Below are 25,469 nucleotides of genomic sequence, written 5' to 3' on the forward strand. Positions count from 1 at the left end.
GATCACCAAGCGCGCACTCTCTTCACTTTATTGTTATTCGCTCCTCTAAAAAGCTATTGGACCGAATGGAACCAAAAGCGCAGTGATGTGAGAGTGTCATTTAGATTATCGGTAGGTGTCAATTGTGATTATGGCTTTCACGTTTAAACATCTAATATACAATTGACAATTTTTCACTACAATCATTCTTCTCACTTTGACAACAGACTTCTTTCTTTTCTTCTTCATAAAGTATATTTTAGAAAGAAAAATCTCACTCATCTTTAATTAATTTTCCTCCAATAGCAATGATTCTTTATTACCAATTATGTGGGAAAAACTATATGTACCTTTGAGCGGGGCAAGTTTGTGACAAAACGAGATTATTTCTCTATTTCTTTTATTAAAAAAATTCCAAATTGATTTTCAAAAAAAATTTAACTATTCAAAAATGTAAAGTACAAAATTCTAAAGGTATCTTCCAAGTTTTAGTGTGCAACATTTTTTTTTTTGTCGGAATTATTCAAACTCAATTTTTGTCCCATATATTTTCCTCGTTGTTGGGGTAAGTTTGAGACAAATTGTTATTTTAATTACAGGCCTCTGATTGTTCGACTTCTTCCGTCTTTTCTTCGACTTTTTTTTATTACCTATTTTAATAAAAGACAAATTTTTTGACTTATTTTAAAAAAATAAAATTAAAAATTAATTAATTTATTAAATTAAAAACTAAATACCTATGACTTTATTTTAGTACAAACTGGTAGTTCTTCAAAAATTCAATTATATTAAAAATTTGAATCCAAAAATTCTGCGAAATTAATTATTTTCAATAATTTTAATGAAATTCTTCGAAAATTGAATTATTTAAAACATTTTTCAATTAAAAATTACTCAAATTCAAATATTGATTAAATTCTTTTTAAAAAGTTTTCAGCAATTCAAATTTACAAAAATTTCAATTCTTCAATTCAATTCTTGAAATTTAATTAATTTAAAAAATCTGAATTATTTTTTAAATTTCTATTTAAAATTCTTTGTCAAGTTAATTTATTTTTAATAATTTTAACAAAGTTCTTCTAAAATTCAATTATTTGAAATATTTTTTTTAATTATTCATTTAAAATTTTTTAACATTATATTATTGTCTCTAATTTGTAAAAAATCTGCAGCAATTTAATTTTATAAATATTTCAATTTCAAATCTCTTGAAATTCAATTATTTCTAAAAATTTTTTAAATATAATTTTTCCAAAACTCAATTATTCTTAAAATTATTTAAATTTCTTCCCTGAATAAATAATTTTCAATAATATTAATAAATTATTTCAATTTAAATCATTTTTATCTATTTTTGCTAAAATTCATTTAATTTAAAAAAATTTTTGGTTAAAAAATTCTATTTCCCATAAATTAACCTATGTTTAAAATGTGACTGATTATCATAAACTGTCACTTTATTAAAGTTAGCTTAATCCCTGTTTTTTGTTTGTTTTGTCCCAAACTTCCCCAGGAAATGCTGCTTTTTTAAACTTTTTCAAAAAAATATTTATTAGAAATAAGTAAACAAAATAAATTGCACAAAATACACTATAGTGCAGTAATTATTTGAAAGAAACTAGACAGAAAGATTAGTTTCTTCAATTTTTATTATTTTAATTTACTTTTATAAATTATAAAAAAACAATAATTTATTCAAGAACCTGTATCATTTTGAGAGAATTAAAATAAAATTTTTTTTGTTTTTTGTTACTTGACATATTTTTAAGATCTGTAATTATTTTAATACTTTTAAATTGTGATATTTGTCTTTTTTTCATCGAAAATTTAATATTTCACCTTGAAAAGTGAAAAAGTACTTCACCATAGGAAAGATCATTAAAATTTATTGAGTCTGTAGTTGAACTTACTGAGCAGAGTTTCTTAACTGTCAATATTGTCAACTAAATTTTACGCAAATTTACATGTCAAATATTCTTCAAGGTCAACATCGTTTGTTTGGTGCAACTTTGCACAGCAAACTTGTAACAAATAATGAGTGCAAAAATTTGAAATAACATTATGGTTTTTTTTATTAATTTTATCATTTTATTATTATTATTATTATACGAATTAATTGAAATTATTATATTTAAGTTTATTTAGTTTGTACGAAGAAAATAAAATTTCCCGTTAATTTTACAGAATTTTATTAACTGTTCTTGTAAAATTGATTCAAATCAGTCTGTATTTTTTGAAAATTTGTTTCTTTTAGCAGTCCTATTTTATATTCTTCAGGGTTTAACTTATAAAAATTTTTACGGCGTCGAATATTAAATTATCGAATTTCTATTTAGCAAAATTGTATAAAGTGGATTTTATATTATGCAAAATTTTCATATCGAAGAATTTACATTTAACTAAAATTCGATTTAAAAGAATTTCTATTTAGCAGAACTCTTATAAAGCATTTTTTCTAGAAAAATTAAGAAAAAAAGAACTACGTAGAATTTTTCTTAAATGAGAATTCTGTTAAATAAGAATTAGTTGGAATTAAAATTTTCTTTAATAAAAACTTTGTTAATTAAGAATTTTGTTAAATAGAAATTCTGTTAATTGTGGATATACTAAAGTAAATGTAGATTTTAAAGTATGACTGATTAATTTCAAACAACTTTACAGCAAAAGTTAGTAGAATTCACAGGAAATCTTTTGTAATTTGAATTATACAGAAACGGTACATTTACTTTAAGTAAATTTAATACACACTTTTGACAAGAAGGTGATCATGAAAAAATAGTAAAAAGACTTATTGTTTGTTGTAGAAACTATCAGAGAAAGCTACACGAAAAATGTCTAATTTACTGTATTCTAATAACTTCCAACTATAAGTTTAGCGTGTGCATTGGACTTGAATGTTGACAGCTGTGAAAATTGTGTTAATCTTATGAAAAAAATGCAAAGTGTTTATTTGCTATTGTGATATTATTCAGATTTGTGAAATCATATGCTTAGTCATCGTTTCTCATTTGTCTGTTTTGTAAAGTGAATATATAATTAAATTTTTTCAAAAACTTTCTAATGCACGTATAGACATGAAAGACGGCATAAAAACATATTTTAAATGATAGAAATTACTGTTCGTTATACAACCATATTTTATTGTAAGAGTTAAAAAGTTAAAATTTTGAGTTAAAAATCAACTTCAAAAGTGAGTTAACATTAGATTAACTCCCTTGGCATAAAATTAACTCTCTTAGCATCAACTCCAAAAGGGTGCGACTTTTATAGAATCCCTATTGTAAATTGTACTGAAACTCTATGAAATGTCGCTCAAGTCAGACGAAAAGGCGCCACTAGTACGCATGCGCATATGCTCATAGTACATCTCATAAACACATTTACTTATATTATACACTTAAAATTTAATAGTTATAGGAATTTCGCCAAGCATTGAAATGCATATACAGGGCGATTTTTATGTTCCGAACCCCCTTAAAAATCACCCTGTATATTTCTCTGATTAGTACAGGTATAATTCAGAGATTTATTTAAAGTCAATTGAAATTTGCGGGTCACTTTTAAATTAGATGCTGAGAGATTAGTAAAACTAGGACCTCTTTTTTTACAATGTGGATGGTAATGAAAATATGTGAATGTACTATGTTGTATGCACTGCGATATTGTTCGATGTGGCCTTCCAACGCATATTTAGTGTGCCTGCTTATGCATTTGAAGTGTGTGATTCACACTGTAATCCAAGGGACAAGTGGTAGATTTGGCTGCGATGTGCTACAAAATCTGTGCTAAGATAAAATTAGTCCAGGGTTGATCTACCTGGCAAGTCAAACTGGCTCGCTAGCATCTTAAATATTCTCTCCCCCTATCTCCTTTCATTTATATATTATGTCTGCTGCTTTCACAATCATTGACAATTTTGAACAGAAACAGAATTGCAGATGCAAATAATTGTTCCTTTGAAACGTATTTTTTAAGTTACTTAAATATAAATAGAATTTCTTTTGTCTCTAAGTTTAAATTAGTAAAATTTTAATAGGGAACTATATAAACTAAACTATCACTGACAATAGTCTAATCTATGTGCTATTTTTTATTCAAATTACTTATTGCACAGCACATTCATTTGCACTGAATTTAATATACTATCAGCATTTATAATTTACTAAAAAGAACACTGCATCTTGATTGCTGAGATCTGATTAATTAAATTCGATTTTGAATTTCGTAAATATAAATAATGTTTCTAAATTAAATTTTTGTAGAATTTTTCCTTTACTTTTCTTTTTCGGTTATATCAACCAAAGTTTAGTTGTGCCAACTATTGTTTGTCACAACCAAAATTTTGTTGGCTCATGAATTTTCTTCAAATTTCGATTGGTCTAAATTCGATTGTCACAATTATCATATGGTCTAATTCTCACTTGGCCTAATCTGTATTTAGTATAATTTTTATTTGCACTAAACTTCATTTAATCTAATGTTACTAATTAATATCTGACATAATTTTTATTTGTCTTAATTTTCATCTGCCCTATTTCTCAAATAAACTAATTCTCTATTTGACATAAATCTTATTGGATCTGCCCCAAAGAAAAATTTCAATATTCAATTAATTTCATACTTAATATTTACCATGAGTTTTTATATGAGTGAAGTTAACTAAATATAGATATTTTTTGTTTGGGGCAGCTGCTATACCAAAATTTGTTCAGTGTAATCGTCACTGGATTTTAAAGATTAGAGCGTATAAGAATTAGGCTAAATGAGAATTAGGTTAAATACTGACTAAGATAAATAAGAATTGGGACAGATAAGGATTAGGCCAAATGAGAATTATGTCAAATGGAGATTAGGTCACATTAAAATTAAGCTAGTTAAAAATTGTGACAAATAATAATTATGTCGAATGAAGTTTAGGCCATAAAAGAATTGGGTCAAGTGTCGGTTAGACCAAATAAGAATTAGGTTACAGAAAAATTAGTCCAAATGAGAGTTAGCTCAAATGACAATTAGGTGAAACAAGTGAAATTTAGTGCAAATAAGAATAGATTAGGCCAAATGAGAATTAGGTCATATGATGATTATGACAATTTAGGCTAATTGAAATTTGCAAAAAAAATTCTGCCTCATTCTTTTACGTGAAATTTTTTGAAAAAGGTTGAATCAACTATGTTTTTTGTAAAATTTTAGTAATTAAAAGAAAAAGAAAACTGGATCAGAATAATAATAAAAAACATTTCCCAGGTAGGCTGAGCCTGGATTGACCGTTACAAGCCCAGGAATTGCCCACCTAGGGTATCCCATCTTGGCTCCACCTCACTTTTACAAACGGGAGTTAAACTAATTAATAAAAAATTGTTGACTAAGTGTTAACTATACCCAACAGTTGAATTTCTCGGTTTTATTTTTTCAAGTGAATTTTTTTTCATTTGTAATTTTTTGTATTTATTGAAAATATTTTCATGGCCTTGTACATATATCCAAAAGATCATTTATAGTGTAATAATTCTCTCAAGCAAGATGAATTCTATTAGAAGGTTGTTTGGCTGCTAGCTTGCTTTTTCGCGTCAAAAATAAATCCCATCAAGTTACATAATGTAAGATTCCTTAACGAAAGTGTGATCCCGAAGAAGAAACTAAACGAACTCGCTTCATGTCATTCAAACTGCAGGCCTCTCCAGAATGATTTAAAGAATTTATAGAAAATTTTATAGGCTTATTAAAGTATTTTCATATTGTTTTTATTTTTAATATAACTTCATCAATTGGCAATTTTTATCACTATTTTCAGAACTGCACAAAAATTGATCATTTGATCTATATTAATAATATATTTAAATAAATGTTTTATTTTTATGGAAACTATTTAAGATAAGAAATGAGCTATATACATCGAGATGGATAAATAATGGCTAAAATTAATTTGTTAGAATTGTTATTTGATAGAATTTCATTAGATGCACTGAAAAAAATTTATTTCATTCAAATAAATATTTACTTGAACCAAATAATTTTAATTTTAATTAAAAAACTGTATTTGAACCCATATTTCTGTATTTCAAACAAATATAATTTAATTGACTCATAATAATTATTTAATACAAATAAATATATGTATTTTATTAAATTTTGGTATTTTGGAAGAAAATTTCCTCTTGTTCCAAAATGCCAAAATTTATTAAAATAATTATTTAATTATTTAAACAAAACATCGATGAATATTGAAATAATTATTTATTTCATGTTTGTCAAGTAACCGATTATTATTTGAGTCAAAACAATTTTTTTTGCTCTGTAAAATTTTCTTTTAGCCAAATTTTTATTTATTTGAATTATTTTTTGACAGAATTTCCATTAAACCGATTTTCCATTTTACCGAATTTTTATACAACTGAAAATTCACAGAATTTCTATTTCTTTTGTGCACGAATTTTTAAATTGACCAATTACAAATATCCTAGAAAATTATGTCAAATAAAAATTCAATCAAGTAGAAATCCATGTTAAATAAATTTTCTGTTAAGAAAAAATTCTGAAATATATGAAAAATCGGTCCAATCGAGATTCTATCAAAAAAATAATTTCAACAAAAAAAAAATATGACTCAAAGAAAATTTTATCTAATGAAATTCTACCAAATAAAAATTCTAACAAAATTAATTTTAGACATTTTTCATGCGCGTCTCTATAAATCACACAGTATTATAAGCTTAGAATCCTGGTTAATGGATTTTATACAAATTTAGTGAGTGTATTATAAGCGTTAATGTTTTGACAAGGATTCCTGAAAGTAAATAACAATATCCATAATAATAATAATAGTTATTATAAAATTTTGAAAATTATGTTTTGCAACTGAATTTAAAAGATATTTTATTATGTGAAATGCATGAATATTCCTTACACTGAATTTGTGATCTGAGAATTGACCCAGCACGTCAGTTTTTCGAGATATTTTGATCTAAAAGTGCAGAAAAGACGATTTTTGTCCATATTTGAGGTCGCGTAACATTAAAATTTCGACACCGTAAAAATTCCAACAAATTCAGTATGGGGAATATTCATGCGTCCCGATTACAGGCCTCGGATCGACTTTAAGGCATAAAAAAAGTCGTTTTACTCAATTTACATTTTAAAAAAAGTCGATTTTTCATTTTAACAAAATTTAATAAGTAAATAAATATTTTACTTTAAATAACTAATGTTACGGGATAAAAAATTCATCACAGAAAATTAAAAGGCATTAAAATAAGCTGCAACGCTTATTTTAATGCCTTTTAATTTTCTGTGATTTTATTAATTTATTATTTATTCATCATAGTTTTTAATTTTGATGGTCAAAAAAAATTTTGGGCAATAATTAAGTTTTACAGATTTTTAAATAAATTTTTTTTAAAATAATTGAATTGCAAGAGATTTTAAACATGAAATAAATTTTTTGCAAATTTCGATAACTGTAGTTTTTTTAAAAATTTTTTACAACAATCCAATCTTTGAGTTTTTATTTGAAACTTTTTAAATAATTGAATTTTTAAATAAATATTAAAATTATAAAAAATAATTAAATTTTTGAAGATAAAAGTTGAAATTTTTAGAAATAATTGAATTGCGAAAAATTTTGTTAAAAGTTCATACAAAAATTAGTTTTAAATAATTATTATATTTCGGAAGAGTTATAATTGAAATTATTAAATTTCCGAAGGATTTAGATGGAAAATTTTATAAATAATTAAAGTTTAGAAGGTTTTAAATTGAAATTTTTGATAATTTCAGTTGCTGTTTTTTTTTAAATTTTAAACAATTATTGAATTATAATTATTTAATTCGACAAATATTTTAAGATAATTGAATTTGTGAAGAATTTTATTAAAATTAATAAAAATAATTAATTTAATGATGAATTTTAGTTAAAAATTTATTAAATGATTGAAATAAAGAAGATCTGCATTGTATACTAAAAAAAGACGCATTTTATTAAATATTTTGTAAAAAAAAATGTAAAAAAAAGTCGAAAAAAGTCGAAAAAGTCATATAATCCGAGGCCTGACATTATTAAATAATGATAATAAATTTTGTATTGCAAGAAAAAAAGTATGGAAAAAAAATTGTTTTTGTAAACACTGGCGTAGTAATAGTGTAGAAATTTTGAAATCCTTGTCCTCAGAAATAGTATTCGAGCTGAGCTTCTCAGCTATTATAGTATAATTATGGTAATTTATATTGTGAACTTAAAACCCTGTACCCTTTAAATGAAGCACAATTCTGCCCTGCGTTTGAGGGTTCCTTTGATTTGAGGTTACATATGCGGCTGTGCACTACGCAGCTTGGCACGCTCTTCGCGCCAAGTTGTGTAATACACGCGATACGACATCCCCGACAGAACCAGCTTCTCAATCTAGGAGGCAATATAGTTTTTGCCTCGCTCGTTGATTGCAGCAGCCGCCTAGTTGCACTCGAACGTCGCGCTCGCCACTATCTTACTAGTATTCTATTTGTGCTCCTATTTTTTCGACGAAATTTATTTTATCTTTTCTCTTTTTATTTTCCACACTTAATCGTGTACATGTTTGTACGTATTCGAAATTTGATTCGCGTTCCTTTCGGAATATTTAATTCATGCACATTTTTTAGTGCTCAATGAGCTAAATTTGGGTTCTTTATTGGTTACATAAAAAATATAGTAAATTTGTGTTAAAAGTTTTAATTTTTGTTATATATATTATAAAGTGACATGTAAAAGTAACGAAAATAGACAGCAACTAATTTAAATTGAACGTTTAAGAAATTATGACATTGGTAGTTTTTAATAATATATAGTACAAAAATGAAACAAGATTCTTCAGAGTGCTCTATAAGATCAGTAGAACCTCATTTTATTTGTTGCAGCATGCCAAGTAGAACACTTGGCATATACCTAAATGAAATACTAGGACCATTTTATTTATAGATTGCAGTGTAATATTTTTTTTTCACTCGAATAATTTCAAGTTTTTATTTTAAAACAATGGGCTGCTTTTTAAAATTATTTTTATTTTACCAATTTTGTTTTCAAGAAAGAGTGTGTAAAATTTTATTGCCTAGATTTTTTTCTCAAGGAAAATCTAACAATGAAAAACTGATGCAAACCTCTATTTAATGGATGCTAATTATCACTTAATTGCAAGTTTATTCGACCTTGAAAAATCTTGTTTCAGTTGATCGTGATATTTTTTGTTATGTCACTTTTAAAGAATTACTTTTTACAATAAATAATGTTTACAATGTTATGAAGCTAAAAAAATTTTTAAAGAACCCAATTTTTTGTTTTCTTAAATTCGTAATTTTTCATAATGAAATAATAAATTGCATTAAAAAAATTGATAAAACGTCACGGTTAGAAAAAAGTGAGAATGAAAATGTTGATTTGTAGTAGAGATATTTTTTCTTTTGACTAGGAAGCTGTTGTCGCGTTCGTTTGACACGGTGCATTCCTAGGCCAATGAGATTATGTAACTTGAACGTCCTCATGAGTGCCACTACGAGTCGATGGGTTGCACGACACGTCGCTTCGCGATCGTTCTAGTCGTCGTTTGAGCACCACACGAACGTATCGCGTCGCTCTCGATCTAATTATCGGTTTTCAATTTTATCAAGATTTGAATTCGCGCGCGTTTTTCATTGGTCTACTCGCATTTCTGATAGTAAAATTACCAACAGAGGATTATTTATTTCAAAATTATTATTTTTCGTTAACATCATTATTTGAAAAAAAAATTTTTTAAATTAAATTATTTCATTACTTTTATTTTACAATATTTTTATTCCATCAATGAGTAAATAAATATAAATATCTAAAAGAAAAAATGACAAAATTTATATAATTAGTAGATGTAAACAATAGTATAATTCAATAGTTAATTCTTTATTATTTCGCAATGATTTGATTTTGCATTTATTTTGCCAAGGACGCGATCTATAGAATAATCGTTGCTCTGATTTATCAAGGTAATTTTTTCAATCGTTCATGCGATTTACCGGACAGTGGTTCTCATCACTTATGCATCGTTAATAAAAAAAAAAAAAATAATAAAAAGTTAATTTTTCGGTTTTCAATTTAAGTTTATTTTAGAGAATAGATTTTTTTGTGGAATCGTCGAAAAAAAGGAGAAATAGGAAAAATGTTGTGAAAAGAGAAATAAGCGGGGTATAGAAAAAAAGGGGAAAAAAGTGTTCTTTTAGCAACGGAAGTTAACGCGGATATAAATGAACGGAAGGGAGCCTTGCGAAAAAGAGAGAGATAAAGAAGGAACGAGACAGTTGGGGCTCGTGCCAGATGCGCGTTTACACGAGCCCTGAATACTGTAAATGCACTATCTGGTACGACATCTCTTCTGTTTGTCATCACCCCATTTTGAAAAATTCTTCTCTTTTACTTCGCCAGTGATTATTAAAAACATTATTCTCAATAAAACTTTAATCAAACAGTGCTCTTTTTTGAATTAGTGCATCCAGAAAAGGATTTTTCTTTATTGTTTCATTAGTATAAGTGCAGTTTCTGTAAAATTGTTCAAAATAAAATGTTTTCTATTAATTCAGCTGAATAAATATACCGAAAAAATGTTATTCTAAATTTAAGAATATCTTCTTCTTTCATGTTAGAAAAAAAGTACTTTTAAAATTAGAAACTCTTAAATTAAGAAATAGTTCTTAATTTAAGAGTTTCTAATTTTAAGAATAAAATACATGGAAAAAATTCTTAAATTTAGAGTTTCGTTTTTTCGGTGAAAGTGATCTAGGTAAAAAATAGTGTCAAAATAAAGTTCACATATTTTTTATAGGAAAAGTAAAGATTTATTTGAATATGGTTCAAATAAGTTTCGTTAGGTAAAATATTGATTTAAAGAAATGCAAGAATCATTTTACAAAATTTTATTTTTTTCGTTTAAAAATACTCTACATCATTAAATGCCATGTAAGAGAAATAATTGAATGATCTCCAAATCTTAATTTTAAATAAATGAATAATATTTTAAATGTAAAGTTATTAGATGTATAATAAGACTTTCATAAAAATTTAGATCTCATGTATTTTAATTTTGAACCTGGATCACTTCGCATAAAATACCCCGAAATATGTAGTTTTAATTTGATTATGAAAATATATAAAATTCTCTCGAAATTTCTTAGAATGAATTCTGATCATGTTGTCAGTCTAATCAAAGTGATCAATTCTCTTCAAAGACTTCGAGTGAATCTATACTCTTCACTCCAAGGAATTTAAAGTGTAATTACTTTTTAATTTTTTCGAAAATAATTATCCTGTTTTTTTTTATTAGTTAATTAAAAATAATAAATATTGTAAAAAATTTGCAGGTTCAGTAAAAGATATATTTGTTTTGAGTTATTAATGTAACGAGACGAAAATTTGATTTATCTTCATCTTCTCGTGATCTTACGTAGTTGTTTTAAATCATAATATTTAACTCATTATTAACGTTTCTTCAATTTCTTGTACACTAAAAATGATTACTTTTAGGTAAAGATGATTTCTAAAAAAAACTGTCTTCATTTTTTCCCTTGTCAATTTCAAGAAATGACTAATTATTATTATTAATAAACGTAGATATGTTTTTAATCTAGCTTAAAACTTGTTAGCGAAATACATTGAAAAAAAATTTTTAATTTACTTTATAATACGACAGAAACATTTCGGCGCGAATTTTAAAATTAACCTATAACAATTTTCTGGGTAATTTCTGATTGGTTGATTTTTAAATTCGCGCCCTAAATTTTTTGACGGAAGTAAATTCAAACAAATGAAAGTTCTGTCAAATGAATACGAATGGAAATAAAAATAGAAATTCTTTTAAATGAATTTTTCATCAAGTAAAAATTCTGTAATGAAAAATCGGTTATACAGGATGTTCCAAAAGTATGTAAACTTGCAAATATCTCGAAAAGAACGCATTTTCGTAAAAAATATTCAAAACAAAAGTTGTTCCCAAAAAAAGATCTACATGTTTAAAGCCTAAAAATTTGTCCCGTGACTCAACAGTGAAAAAAGAAGTATCACGAAAATGGGTACTTTTCGAGATATTTGCAAGTTTCGATACTTTTGGAACACCCTGTATATGGCAATTCTGTCAAATAATAATTCAAACAATTAAAAAATCGTCTAAATGAAAATTCATCTAAAAAAACTATATGCATTGAAATTCTACAAAAAAATATTTAATTAAATGACTATTATGTTAAACGAAAATTCGAACAATTAAAAATTCTGATAAATTAATTTTAATCATTATTCATACGTCTGATATCTTTAAAAAATATAAAATTTTTATTAATCTAAACTTTTTTTAGTGGTTCAACTCTCCTCTATGTTTTCAATATTTTGTATGTTATGATTGAATTTAAAAAAAATGATTACCTTATATTCTAATGTAGTAGAAAAAAATGAATTGAAATACAATAACAGTATTTTTGTTATTTCAGTAAAAACTGTATTTAAGTATTTTCATATATGAAAGATGTGTGGTATTTTTCAAAGTCGTACATCACATTGAGTCATAATGTGTTGCATTATTGCACAGTCAATTAAGCTTGACCTCGCTTATACCGCATCCAATAAGGGATGCACTTGAGTGCTAAGTGCCATTAATCAAAGAATGAGGAACTTCATAATTGGAGAAAAATTTGTTAATGTTAAGTGTTAATATGTTTTAACATATTTTATGATGAAAAACAAATATTGCGTTTAAAAAAAAAAAGTTAAAAAAAAGTTTTACAAAAAAGTTACCATTCATTATTTACTTGATTCAAATAATTAGCCGACTTCACTAATTATTTTTTAAATGTCTTTAATTTCATTATATTGTTTATTGAAAACTAAAATTCACAATACAATTTTTCATGGATTTAGGTTTTATTATTCTTACTTTATTTTAATCTTGTTTAATTTTTTTCAAGCAAAAACTTAATTTTTTAAATAAAAATCATCAAAGAAGGTATTTTTTTTCTTCATTACAACTTTATTCTCAGGTCAAAAGGTTATACGTGCTAATGTTTGTTGACCAGTGACATCATCACGTGAGACACGACTTGAGTCAAAAAACATCATCATTATGCATAGACATTGATATTAAAGACAAGTAAAATATAAGCAACTTATACATAAATACATATATAAATATATGTTTTAATTGGAAACTTTTTTTATATATTAAATGAGGAACATTTTGTCCTTTTTATTGTAATAAAGTGTTAATTTTATTATGTAAATAATAAATTATTTATTATTAATAAGAAATTAATAAAAGCCAAGTATAAATATCTATGTGTCGATATATTTTATTATAATAAAATTAATTAGAAGGTTTCGTATGAATAAAACTTTTTTTATAATAAAACTATTTTTATTAAAAAGCATATTTAAAGAGGGTTTATATATAAACATTTGAAATATAAGTTTTTCTTAAAAAAAAAAAATGTTTATAAAAAAAAGGTCAAATATGTAACGTCTAACTGTTGAAATTTTCCCAATGTATACAATCTTGGTCCCACAATTCTTAACTAAAACCAAAAAAAAAAAAATTTTCTTCAATCGTACATTCAATTGCATTCTGTATGAATTAAAAGATTTCTATAGAAAATGAAAATTTTATCTGAATTTAAAAAAAAATTTAATTTTCGACAAAATAAATCTCATCTTTTCTTTAAAAAAAAGTGTTAAATTCACCTTAAAAAAAAATAAATAAAATTCATACAGAATTATATTTCAAGAAAACATCCACTAAATCTTGCATCGATTTATTTCAATGTGTTTGAGAAAAAAATTCCTGAAATTTACACATTTTTTCACCTTCTAAAGTAGCGTACCTTAAATAAAGATTAATGAAATACATTCATTTGAAATTATTAAATTATTTTTCTATTTGTATGATAGATATATAGAAAGAACATTTTTGTCAATTTAACTTTCAGAGAATTTACCTCTTTTTAATGAAGAAAATAATTCTGGATCACTATGACCCTGAGTCACGTTTCTGTTTATACTTTTAATTCATCTAATGATATTAAAAATATTGAAATTATTAACTATTAATATTATATAATTATTATTTAATTGTTAATTGTACCTGTGAGAGTTAGAATTAATTAATTTATAAAAATATGTTTCTCTTTTCGTATTATGTCAAGCAAAACTCGCAATATTTGACAAGATGACAACGTAACTTGCAGTGTAGCCAAACTTTCAATTGAACAAAGTGAGTCAAATCAAAATTCATTGTAAAATAATGCGGGTATTGTTTTGACTAGTTCAGTCGAACAATAGAACATACAAATATTTTTTTAACTTATAAGTGTACTTATTAAAAAACACTTTTTGGACAAATCAACCAGGATTTAAACCAACGACAACTGTTCGAGGAGAAGATTTAGTCACTACCCTGCGAAGACTGCTAATTTATTGTATAATAGGATATTTTTTTAAAACATTTTTTACTAATAATGTAATAAATAATTTAAGCCAAAAATATAAAGAAGTGCTTAACGCTTTGATGACAAATTTTTTTCATAAATTATTATAATTTTGTTTTTTAAAAAAGGTTTCTAAACCTAATAAACATTTTTTAAAACCTGAAAACCAAACTTTTGAATTGGAGATTTACTGCTCTAAACGTCGAGAAAATTATTTCGATGACTCTCCACGGGAAAACGAACTTTAGGGTTAAGAAATTTGAGGTTATGTTTAGTGATAGTTATACCTTGATAAAAGGTTTTTAATTAATTAGGTAAAATCAAAAATAGATTTTTTATTGAATTTTTCGAATGTAATGAAGACTTGAGCATAAATGTTTTATTTGATACTTTTATGCATTTTCACTTAAAAAATCACAAACATAACCTAAATTTTTTTTTACCAAAAGGTCCCTTTTCTCGTGGAGCGTCACAAATACAGATTTCAAACCCAGGAAAATTATGCATCAAAAAAATGTTCAAGTTGATCATCAAAGGGTTAAGAACAAAATTTAAGTATCTTTATTACAGAAGTGTGCAAGTTATTTCTGATCATGCTCTCATTTTTTGTATTTGTATTTGTATCATGCCTACATATAATTTTACCATTTTATCAAGGTTTTAGTAATTTAAAACTACAACTTCAGATGAAATATATAACTTTCAGCTGGGGGAATATGTTTTTTTAATTTCCTATCCTTAAATAAATAATCTGATTTTGTTAATCTATTTTTCATTTTTATATTTAAATTACTCGTTTTAAACAGTAAAATCTATACAAATAAAAAACTATTTAAACCTATGCCTTTACAAATAAAAGAGAAAAAAGAATGTAAAAGTATATAGATCGAATAAATAAGGTTTGAATATTGAATTATAAATACAACTGAAGAGTCGAATTAATCACGAATGTGCTCTGCAAAGATTTTGGTTGTTTTTTTTTAATAAAATTAAAATCTAAGGTATGACGTATATGCACTGTTGCCAGACGTTGTCAGCGTTGCTCACTGAACCATGAGAAGCATTAAATATTTTTACAAATTAATTTATTCAAATTCTCATAGGTATACATAATGCCACTTTTTATGATTCATTATATTTTGTATTATAAAAATTTTTTGAGAAATTTCTTAGTGTTAAATGCTTTTTTTGCGCGGGTTTAAAAACAAATTTGAAATGTTATAATTTTCTTAAAAGTGCATTTCTAACTATTGATATTACGTATTAAATTCTAAAGTTCTATTTATATAAGAGTTACATAATAACAACGTTATCAATAAAAATGGAAAAAATAAAAAGAAGTTTGATAGTGGAATAAATTTAGTGATACACATTAGAAATGTGAAATAAGTTACAAGGTCACAATGGATGAAGATATAAATATATTTTGTTTGAAATAAATACCTTCTTCAAGCTTCCGGAAATTCCAATCTAACATAATTGATTATTCATGTTTAAGAACACTTAGTCATAAAACATGTTCTCAATGAGTCACTACTCAATGTCTTTGATTTTTCATATACTTCTTATTAGAAAAAAAAATAAGAAAATGTTTTTGAAATGTACTTGTATTTATTAGAAAATTGATCCTTTTCTGTTAAAAATATTTTTTACCCTAGAGTGCAAAACAGTAAAAAATAAGGAATATTAAGTGAATTCAGTGTAAGTCTGATGCACTAAACAAACTGTTCATTGAGAAACAAAGTTTGACGGCTATTGCTAATCAGTTTAATGTTTCCCTATTCGCTAGTAAATTGAAGAAACATGAAGAATTGGGACAAGATTTTGATGGAGATACACATAATTTTCTAAACCAATCCAATAAACACAAAAAAAAAATATTTATTTTCATTTCCCTATTTATTTATTTTTATATTATTCATTTTTCATTGTATTTAATTTATTGTTTAATGTATTTATAATATAACCAAAAAAATGTTTAAATAAAGTTTTTGTTTTCTGATGATGACGAAAGTTATCGTCAAAACGTAAAAAAAGAAAAAAATAACAGTGTTCTTTTTATTTGACTCGGAAAGAATTAATTGTTTTTATCTATAAACATAAAAAGAATTTCAAAGATTTTGTTGATTGCAGTAGAAAAATCATAAGACCATATATGTGGTCTAAGCAGAAGTTTAAACTATAGCCCACCTATTTACGTCATGCGCAGATACTTGATGTGCAAAAAGAAACTCTTATTGGGGCAATTGCCTTTAATAATTTAAAAATTCATACAAACAAACTTTAATAATTTAAAAATTAATTTCCATTACATTTTATTATTATTGCAGGGTGTCTAACGGTTAGGGAATTTAAATGGACAGGGAAAACTAAGGGAATTTCTTTAATTTTCTGGAATTTTTTTTAGAATAAATTAAAGTAACTATTAGTTTCAAAATTTGTTTTACTTTTTTCCCAAAGCAAATGCAAATTAAAAAGTTGGCCTTCACACTCAATTATAAAGCATGTGATATATCTTATATTCATTAAGTAAATAATTATTTACTACTATTTATTGAATCTAATAAATGATTTTTTAAACTTGGAACAATTAATTAATTTTTTTCAGTGAAATATTTGGTTTTTTAATATAAATAAAAATTATATGATACAATTTTATTTTATCGGTTCAACTTCAAATAAAGTAGATTATTCATTAATACGAATAATTTATTATTTAATGCTAATACCCACATTTAACTTATAAAAATTTTTACGGCGTCGAATATTAAATTATCGAATTTGTATTTAGTAAAATTGTATAAAGTGGTTTTTATATTACGCCAAATTTTCATATCAAAGAATTTACATTTAACTGAAATTCGATTTAAAAGAATTTCTATTTAGCAGAACTCTTATGAAGCATTTTTTCAAATACTTTTTTAAAATTTTAAATTAATATAATTTCAATTTGACAAAATTTATGTCTAGAAAAATTGACAAAAAAAGAATTAAGTAGATTTTTTCTTAAATGAGAATTCTGTTAAATAAGAATTAGTTGGAATTAAAATTTTCTTTAATAAAAACTTTGTTAATTAAAAATTTTGTTAAATAGAAATTTACTAAAATAACAATTCTGTTAAAAAAAATTTTCTTTGTGCAACTTTTCTTGATAAAAATTCTGTTAAATTGCAATTGTATTAATTTGAAATTCGATGTACTAGAAAATCTGCTTTATATAATTTTACTAAATAAAAATTTGATAATTTAAGATTCGACGCCGTAAAAATTTTTTAAATTAAATGTTGAGAATATTTATACGTCCCCAATTAGTTTATTTATTTCAATTAAAAATTTTATTTTTTACGAAACATTATTTATTTGGTTCAAATAGATATGAAATTAGTTGATAATAGACAGGTAAATAATTGTGTTATGGTAATTGTAATTTAATTGTGTCAAAATAAATTTTATTCGATCAAAATAAAAATTTTTTAGTGTAATTTAGGTCAGGAAAAAGTCAATGAAAAGTCAGGGGATTTTTTTCCTAGCAGTTGTTAGACACCCTGTATTATTATTATTATTTATTTGTATTTTTACTCGCATCAAATTGTGTGAAACAGTTATTCTCGTGAATGAGAAAATTACTCATCTTCATAACATAAAATTTGAGTTGCAACTTTGGAATTGAGCTTATAAACTTTAAATTTAATGTTAAATGAATCTTTGTTATTGTTTATTATCAAAAATAGAAAAATTAATAACAAATAAAATAAAATAAAAATAGAATAAACTATAGTTTTAGAAATACATCTCCTCTTTTAACTTAATTTTTTTTATTACTAATTAATTCAATTGAATTAGTTAGTAATTCATAAAATTAAATTTTCGACAACTGAAAATTGTTGCGTTTACATAAGTTAAATGCAGAGCAAATGCAAAGAAAGTACAAGGTTGCAGAAGCACTAGTACAATTTGTTGAAACAAAATCACCGATACAATATGGCGGGATTAATCAGAATTATGGTCTGTATTCAAAAAAATTTCTTTCAGTGTAAAAAATGTTTATTAAAATAAGTATACCTAAGTATAATGTATTCAATAATTTATTATTTTTAAATCTGTAACCGTAGAATACAAATATTGAATTTTCCCCATCCCAACTAAATACTTCCAAAATACATTAGTACCCTCTAGTGGAGACCACAGATTTTACTGATTATTTAATTCTATTTTCATATTATAAAATAGATTATAGATTCAAAATGGTAAGAAAAAAATGGTGTTTATGAAGTAATGCGACAAATAATGGACTTAAAGGAATCAGCGAAAGAAGTATGTGGCATTCGGCGTGTTGGCAGTGTGGTTAGCTGGTTGTGTCATATATTAAACACAACCGCTATCGGCACTGCAATTATGACGATTGCAAGTCAACTGCCAAAATTCATCCATCAATTATTTAAAAGTGTACACAAAAAATTAAATGTATCCTTTTTTGATAAACTTGTTCTCTAAACTTAATTGAATTATATATTTTAAAGCAGCTCATGATAATAAAGATTTACTTATTCTCAAACACAATTAATAATTCTCAATTTCTTTGTGTTACAGATCTGCCTATGTTTCTTTTGGAGGATTACTGATGCGACTGCAGGGTGACGCGAATAATTTGCACGGCTTTGAGATCGATCAACACATGTATCTGCTGATGAAAAAGCTAGCCTTCTAAACGCTACATCACTTGAAAAAAGACAGACCATGGTTGCCACATTGTATTACAATCTGACGGCTCCAGAAGAAACAAACCAATGTGGCCTTAAATGACGTTAAAAAAAATTTTTAGATCTCATTTTAATAGTTTCAAATACTCTCTGGAGTCAACTTTTTGTATCTTCTGAAATCAATGTATTTAAAAATAATAAAACAATCTTTTTTAATATTATATTCTAACTGATGAAGAAATCGTAACCTTTGTCAGCTAATATAAAATAATATGTTTTTACTAAAGTTGATTAAGAAAAAGCGTTCTATTTTTACAGAAAGAGAAGTGACGCAGAATATTAAGTGTTGATCCTGAGACACATGCATAAATTTTGGATGATCACCAATTTTTTTTTTGCAGTTGCAGTTGCATCCCGCTCAGTTTTCATCAAATACGTTTGCTGCCTGAAAATAGGCACTACGTACAAACTCACAATTTGGCAAAGCGTGATTTTTGTTCTGCATAAAAAAAATTCAAATATTTCTATCTGCACTATAAATTTCTTGATAATTTCTCTTTAGTCAATTTTGAAAATCACGCCAAAATTTTCCTGTTGATTTTTCATTCGGTCAAATGAAGATTCGTCTACCAAATAATAATTCGTGCAAATAAATATTCGGACAAATGAAGATTCGGTGAAATGAAAAATCTGACATTTAAAAATTCGAATCACTTAAAATTTTCTTCAATGAGAATTCTGCTAAATTAATATTCAGTTAAATTAGATTTCTTTTAAATAATAAAAGAGAAATTCTGTGAAATAAAATCTGCAAAATAAAAATTCGTTTAAAAAGAAATTCTCTTAAATGCTAATTCGAAAAATGAAAATCTGTCTAATAATTATATCTAATAAAATTCTTTAAAATGAAAATTCTAACAAATAATTTTTATGAGACAATCATGCGCCCCAAAAATTACTCAATCACAATTTTCTTGATTATTTCTAATTAGTTAATTTTAAAATTCGCGCTAAAACTTTTATGTTTATGTTTTTATGTTGGATATTTGTTCGGTCATTTTCAATTTCGGTCAAATAAAAATTTAAAGTTTTAAAATGTCTATCAAATGCAAATTCGTACACAAAAATTTTAGCAAATGAAGTTTCGATGGAATATAAATTCTGCCATTTAAAAATTTTAATAAGTAAAAATTCTATTAAAAGAAAATTCTGCTAAATAATAATTGATTCAAATAAAAAATTTCTTTATTGAAAATTTAGTTAAATAAAAGTTTTGTCAAATAGAAATTATGTTACATGTGAATTCAATTTAGTCAAAATTCTATTAAGTGAATATTTTGCTAAATAAAAATTATATTAAAAAAAAATTATGCAGGCCTCGGATTGTATAACTTTTACGACTTTTTTCGACTTATTTGAATAAAATTAAATAAGTTAAACTTGCATTTACAATTGGATTCCTTTGGATCATTAAAGAAAACACAGGTAAGATCATTTTAGAATTTAAGTGATTGAATTTTAGATTGTCGCGTGAATTCAATTATTTTTTAAATATTCAATTTAAAACCTTCTAAAATTCAATTCCTTTTAAAAAATGTTATCTAAAATTATTTGATAAATTATTTTAATTTATTTTTAAATTTAATTATTGTCCGAAATTTAATTATTTCTAAAAATTTCAACTATAACCTTTCCAAAGTTCAATTATTTTTTAATAATTTTATTATTTTTTTTTAAATTCAATTATTTAAAAAAGTTTCAAATAAAAACTCTAAAATTAAATTGTTGTCAAAATTTTTTTTTATTTTGTCCTACTTAATTAAAATTTAAAAATTTTACGTCCTCGATTCTGAAATATTTGAAATAAATTTTCTTGATAATATTTCTATAGAATTATTCTTATTAAGAAATTAATAAAATGGATTTAGTATCTAATAACATTAGTTATTTAAAGTAAAATACTTATTAACTAGTTAAATTTAATTAAAATAAAAAAATCGACTTTTTCGACTTTTTTTGGAATGTAAATCGACTAAAACGACTTTTTTGCGCTTTAAAGTCGACCCGAGGCCTAATTATGTTAATTAAAAATTCTATATTATGTAAATTTTGAAGAATATAAATTCTGTTATACAAAAATTATATTCAATGAAAATTCGGTCAACTAGAAAATCTGTTTTATAAAAAGTTCGACTAAATAAAAATTCTTTTAAATAATATGAATTCACTTAAATAAAAATTTAATTCAATAAAAATTATACTTTATAAAATTCGGTAACATAGAAATTCGAGCTTATTAATTTCAAAACCGTGGAAATTCCAACAAATTCGAATTCATTTTGGGGAATATTCATGCGCCAGTAAAAAAAAAGATTCTCGCTTGTGTGGCACTCTTCTTTTACAGCGTTTGGATTCAGGTTTTATAATCAAAGTTATCACAATATAAATTCAAGTGTGAATATTTTGAAGTTTAAAAATGTCGATTGCGAATAAAAGACGTGAGATTTTGTTAACAAGTAAATGTTTCCTAATTTATTTCTTTAGTTTTTTAAACAATTTTTTGGGTGCAATTCCCAATTAGGTCTTTTAGAAATAGTATCTTATGCAACTAGATTGGAACTGCGCATTTTGTGCGAAGCTAGATGTTCGTAGAACGAATCGTAACGCGACTCTTTATGTAACGATGACGTGTTTCTAGGGAAATTAAAATGCTTATTGCACTTTTATTATGTACTAGAAAATGCAAGAAACTAAATCAAAAAATGATTAACAAATTAATTCTCAATTTCTTCAGTATTTCTGTTCGTGTGGTTTGCGTTTTGACATTTCGTAAAAAGCTACGAATAAGTGAGTCGAAGAAAATACTCAAGTCGCCTGATTGGTCAAAATAGCGTGCTCTTATTTGTAATGATTTCTTTTTAAAAGATATTTATGGGAGAATCCCCTTTTAGTGCACAATTTCATGTCCCTTATATTTTTTTAATAAATCAGTTGCACATGTGATAATAAATCTAAAATGAAAAACTAACTTTTGCGTTTACAAAAAAATAAAAAACCAATAGGGTCAGTTGGGGGAAATGGAAACAGGTTTGCTAAGTTTCACCAATAATATAAGTTTTTTCTTTTAAATTGCAATACTTTCGGTTTTTTCGTTTATTGAGTTATTATTTAACTTTCGTGGAACAATTTTATGGAGTAGTAGAAAATTACCCCTAACTTTTTCAACTTTGCTAAAATTTAGGGGTAAATATGAAACAATCATATTATTTCTTATAGAAAATTTAAGAAAAAATTAATTGGAAGTATGCAAATGTTAAAAAATACGTAAATCTCTCTCTCTCTCTCTTTCTGTTTACTCCGAATTTCCAGTTTTTAGAGGTAAATAGAAACAGTCTCCTATTTTTAATTAAATTTTGCAAAATAGAAACCAAAATTGATTTTTGTTGTAGTATTAATAAGAGAAAATTATAAATAATAATATGAATTTTTAGTTTATTTTTTTTTTAATGCGAGTCAAAATAGTGAAAGGGTGTCTTCTTTGATTTTCAATTTTTTATGCAGTAGGAAATATCTTGTTTATACTGCTGCTAATTGACAAATGGAAAATGGGAGAATACTTAGAACATGTTAGGGGTGATCTAAGGTTCAAGGTTTAAGGCCGTATTTATTTTAAAAATTTTTTATTTAACTGAAATAACTACTGTTTTGATTTACCCCTTGTTTCTATTTACCACAACTGACCCTAGTCATTTTCATTTATAATTAAATAATTTTACTTTAAAACAAGATAAATGGTGTTAAATCATCATGGCCTGGCATTAACATATTATTTAATAAAATTAATTATTATTTATATTTTTTTGTTAATTAAGGGGTTATATACAGTCACGATTTAAAAAAAATCGATTTTTGTTGCATTTTCTTAATGTATATATATTTTCCTGCTGTGAAAAAAAATTTTATTAAAATGCGAGAAATATTTTCGAAGTTACAGACAAAACTAGAAAGGCGCGCCGTGGGGTTTTTCAAGTCGGAGAACACGATTTCTCGAAAACCACTGAACCGATTTACCTCTAATTTTCACACAAGCTCAATAATTACTTTTTGCTGTTCTTAATCGAAGATCTTTTAAATAAAATTAAAACTATAATTTTAATGAACATTTGCACTCCATTTTTTTTTCATAAAAATGAACTTTTTTTTAGAAGCTGCCATTTTGTCAAAAAGTGATATTTTTTTAATTCCTTCGATTAAGGACTACATTTTGTCATACACTAACAGAATCTATTTAACTTTTTGATTTTAGATGATTATGTCAATTGTTATCATGTTCACCGTCGGACACTTTTTTTCGAGGACCTTTGGGAGATAAGATATAGAGGCCAAAAGGAATAATATTTTTACGAATTAAATATATTTTTTCAAATTTTAAAAGTTGTAAAACAATATAGAAAAACTTCCGCTTCAATAAATAAATATTCCTTGGAAAAAAAATCCCGAAAAACTGCATTTTTTCGACCGCCTGACTGTATATAACCCCTTAAAGTGTAGCAGTATTAAAATCGTTTATAAATTTTTTAAAAAATCAGTATTTATTGAGCGTCATGGTCTGCAACTTTTCCATTGATCTGCGTGTATTAAACTAATGGATAAAATTTTTTAATATTTTGTCCGGGCCCACTATAGATATTTAATTTTACACCTTACTTCTTCAAGAATACCGTATAATATGGGGTGTTGGATTAAACTACTTTTTTGTGTTTGAATTGATCTTTTGACACAAAAATTCATCATTGCTGCCATCTGTAGGTTTTTTATCAAAGCTTTGGATGTCGACAGTGTTGCATAATAATTAATTGGATAAAAAGTTACGTCAGATATCTTCACATTTTAAAATTAAACAAATCAATATTTTCAAACATAGCTACTAAGAATGGTCACTACTATATTTAGAGAAAATAGTAAATTGCAAAATGCAATCATAATTAGTTTAAACAATAGGTAGAATATTGATAAAAAATAAAAACAATTTTATACATCAACTCATAGTTGATAATAGTCACAAATCACCCCTACTACCTACTATTTCAGGGACGGACGTCCTGAAAAGGTGCCTTGTGTGTGTAACTCTTAACCTCTTAACTGCGGATGACGAAGATCTTTGTCATTTAGGACTTATCCCAGACTGCGGCAAAATCGTCAATCTTCGTCATGATATTTATAAGACCAACTAAGCCAATAATTTATGAAAATTAAAAACAAGATCACTTTTAGATAGTCTAAGATGTAGTAAATAAGATAACATTGTCCGTTTTCAAAATCATTGTCTCAAAAAAGGATATAAGGGGCCATTCATTAATTACGTAAGGGTCCTTAGGGGGAGGGGGGGTTTATAAAATCTCTACATGGTCTTACGTGGGGGGGGGTAGGGGGTAGAAGCTTATCTTACGTAAGATTTTGCCTAGTATTTTCCATTTGTATTGATGTAATTAATTTTTTAATTACATTAATATTGTTAAAAACTTACGTAAGAAGGGGGAGGGGGGGTCCGAAAAATCTTATGTATCCTTACATGGGGGTAGGGGGGGTCAAAATTAGCCAAAATCGTCCTTACGTAATTAATGAATGGCCCCTAAGTACTTAAAAGTTATAGTTTTTATGCCTTTTTCAAAATTTTTGTCATAAATTATGCCCTCACAACAAAAGGATATTCAGGATATCCTTGGGACGTCCTGGGGATATCGATTTGTTTTCGGCGGTTTGGATATCCCTGGGATATCTTAGAGATGTCCATGGATATCCAGAGGATATCTTAGGGATATCCGAATCGCCAAAAGCAAATGGATATCCCCAGGACGTCCCAGGGATATCCTGAATATCCTTGTGTTGTGAGGGTGACATCGTCTACAATTAATTTATACATGAAAAAATTTATTAAAATCATTTAAAACTTGCTACTCGGAGGTTTTTGAGGTCGCTGATTACGAATCTAATGTCCGTTTTTCAAAATTCAAAGTGGCGGATCCAATATGGCAATCGAATCGAATCTGAAATCAGATTTTCAAAACTTTTTAAAATAAAAATGGAGGATCCAATATGGCGGATGTGTTTTTTAATAATTGACTGCCCAGTAAGAAGTGAGGAATTGAAAAGAATTGAAAATTTTTTACTTTTCATTGAAAAGAATAAATTATCAATTTTTTTAATTCTGTTTGGGTCCAATTCTTATGTATTCCCTGTTGAGACTAAGATTGCTTGAAACTCAATTCCGTTTTAATATTTCTCTAATTTTTTAATTCTTTTGAATTCTAAAATATACTGAATAAGTAG

The 25,469-nt window shown here is 25.6% G+C and overlaps 1 protein-coding gene across 5 annotated transcripts in view; it reads left to right on the forward strand.

Moving 5' to 3' along the window:
- LOC127287509 (DNA-directed RNA polymerases I, II, and III subunit RPABC3) overlaps positions 1 to 19,360 on the forward strand; it is a 103,308-nt gene extending 83,948 nt beyond the window's left edge. For all 5 annotated transcript variants that reach the window (XM_051314494.1, XM_051314498.1, XM_051314496.1 and 2 more), the window contains exon 4: positions 19,030 to 19,360. In XM_051314494.1, the coding sequence (XP_051170451.1) occupies positions 19,030 to 19,147 (118 nt within the window). In that variant the 3' untranslated portion in view covers positions 19,148 to 19,360. The remainder of the gene's footprint in view (positions 1 to 19,029) is intronic.
- The last annotated feature ends 6,109 nt before the right edge of the window (positions 19,361 to 25,469 follow it).

This window comes from Leptopilina boulardi, unplaced genomic scaffold (genome assembly GCF_019393585.1).
Source record: "Leptopilina boulardi isolate dan_hultmark-lab unplaced genomic scaffold, ZJU_Lbou_2.1 LbouV2_371, whole genome shotgun sequence".
NCBI classification, from domain to species: domain Eukaryota; kingdom Metazoa; phylum Arthropoda; class Insecta; order Hymenoptera; family Figitidae; genus Leptopilina; species Leptopilina boulardi.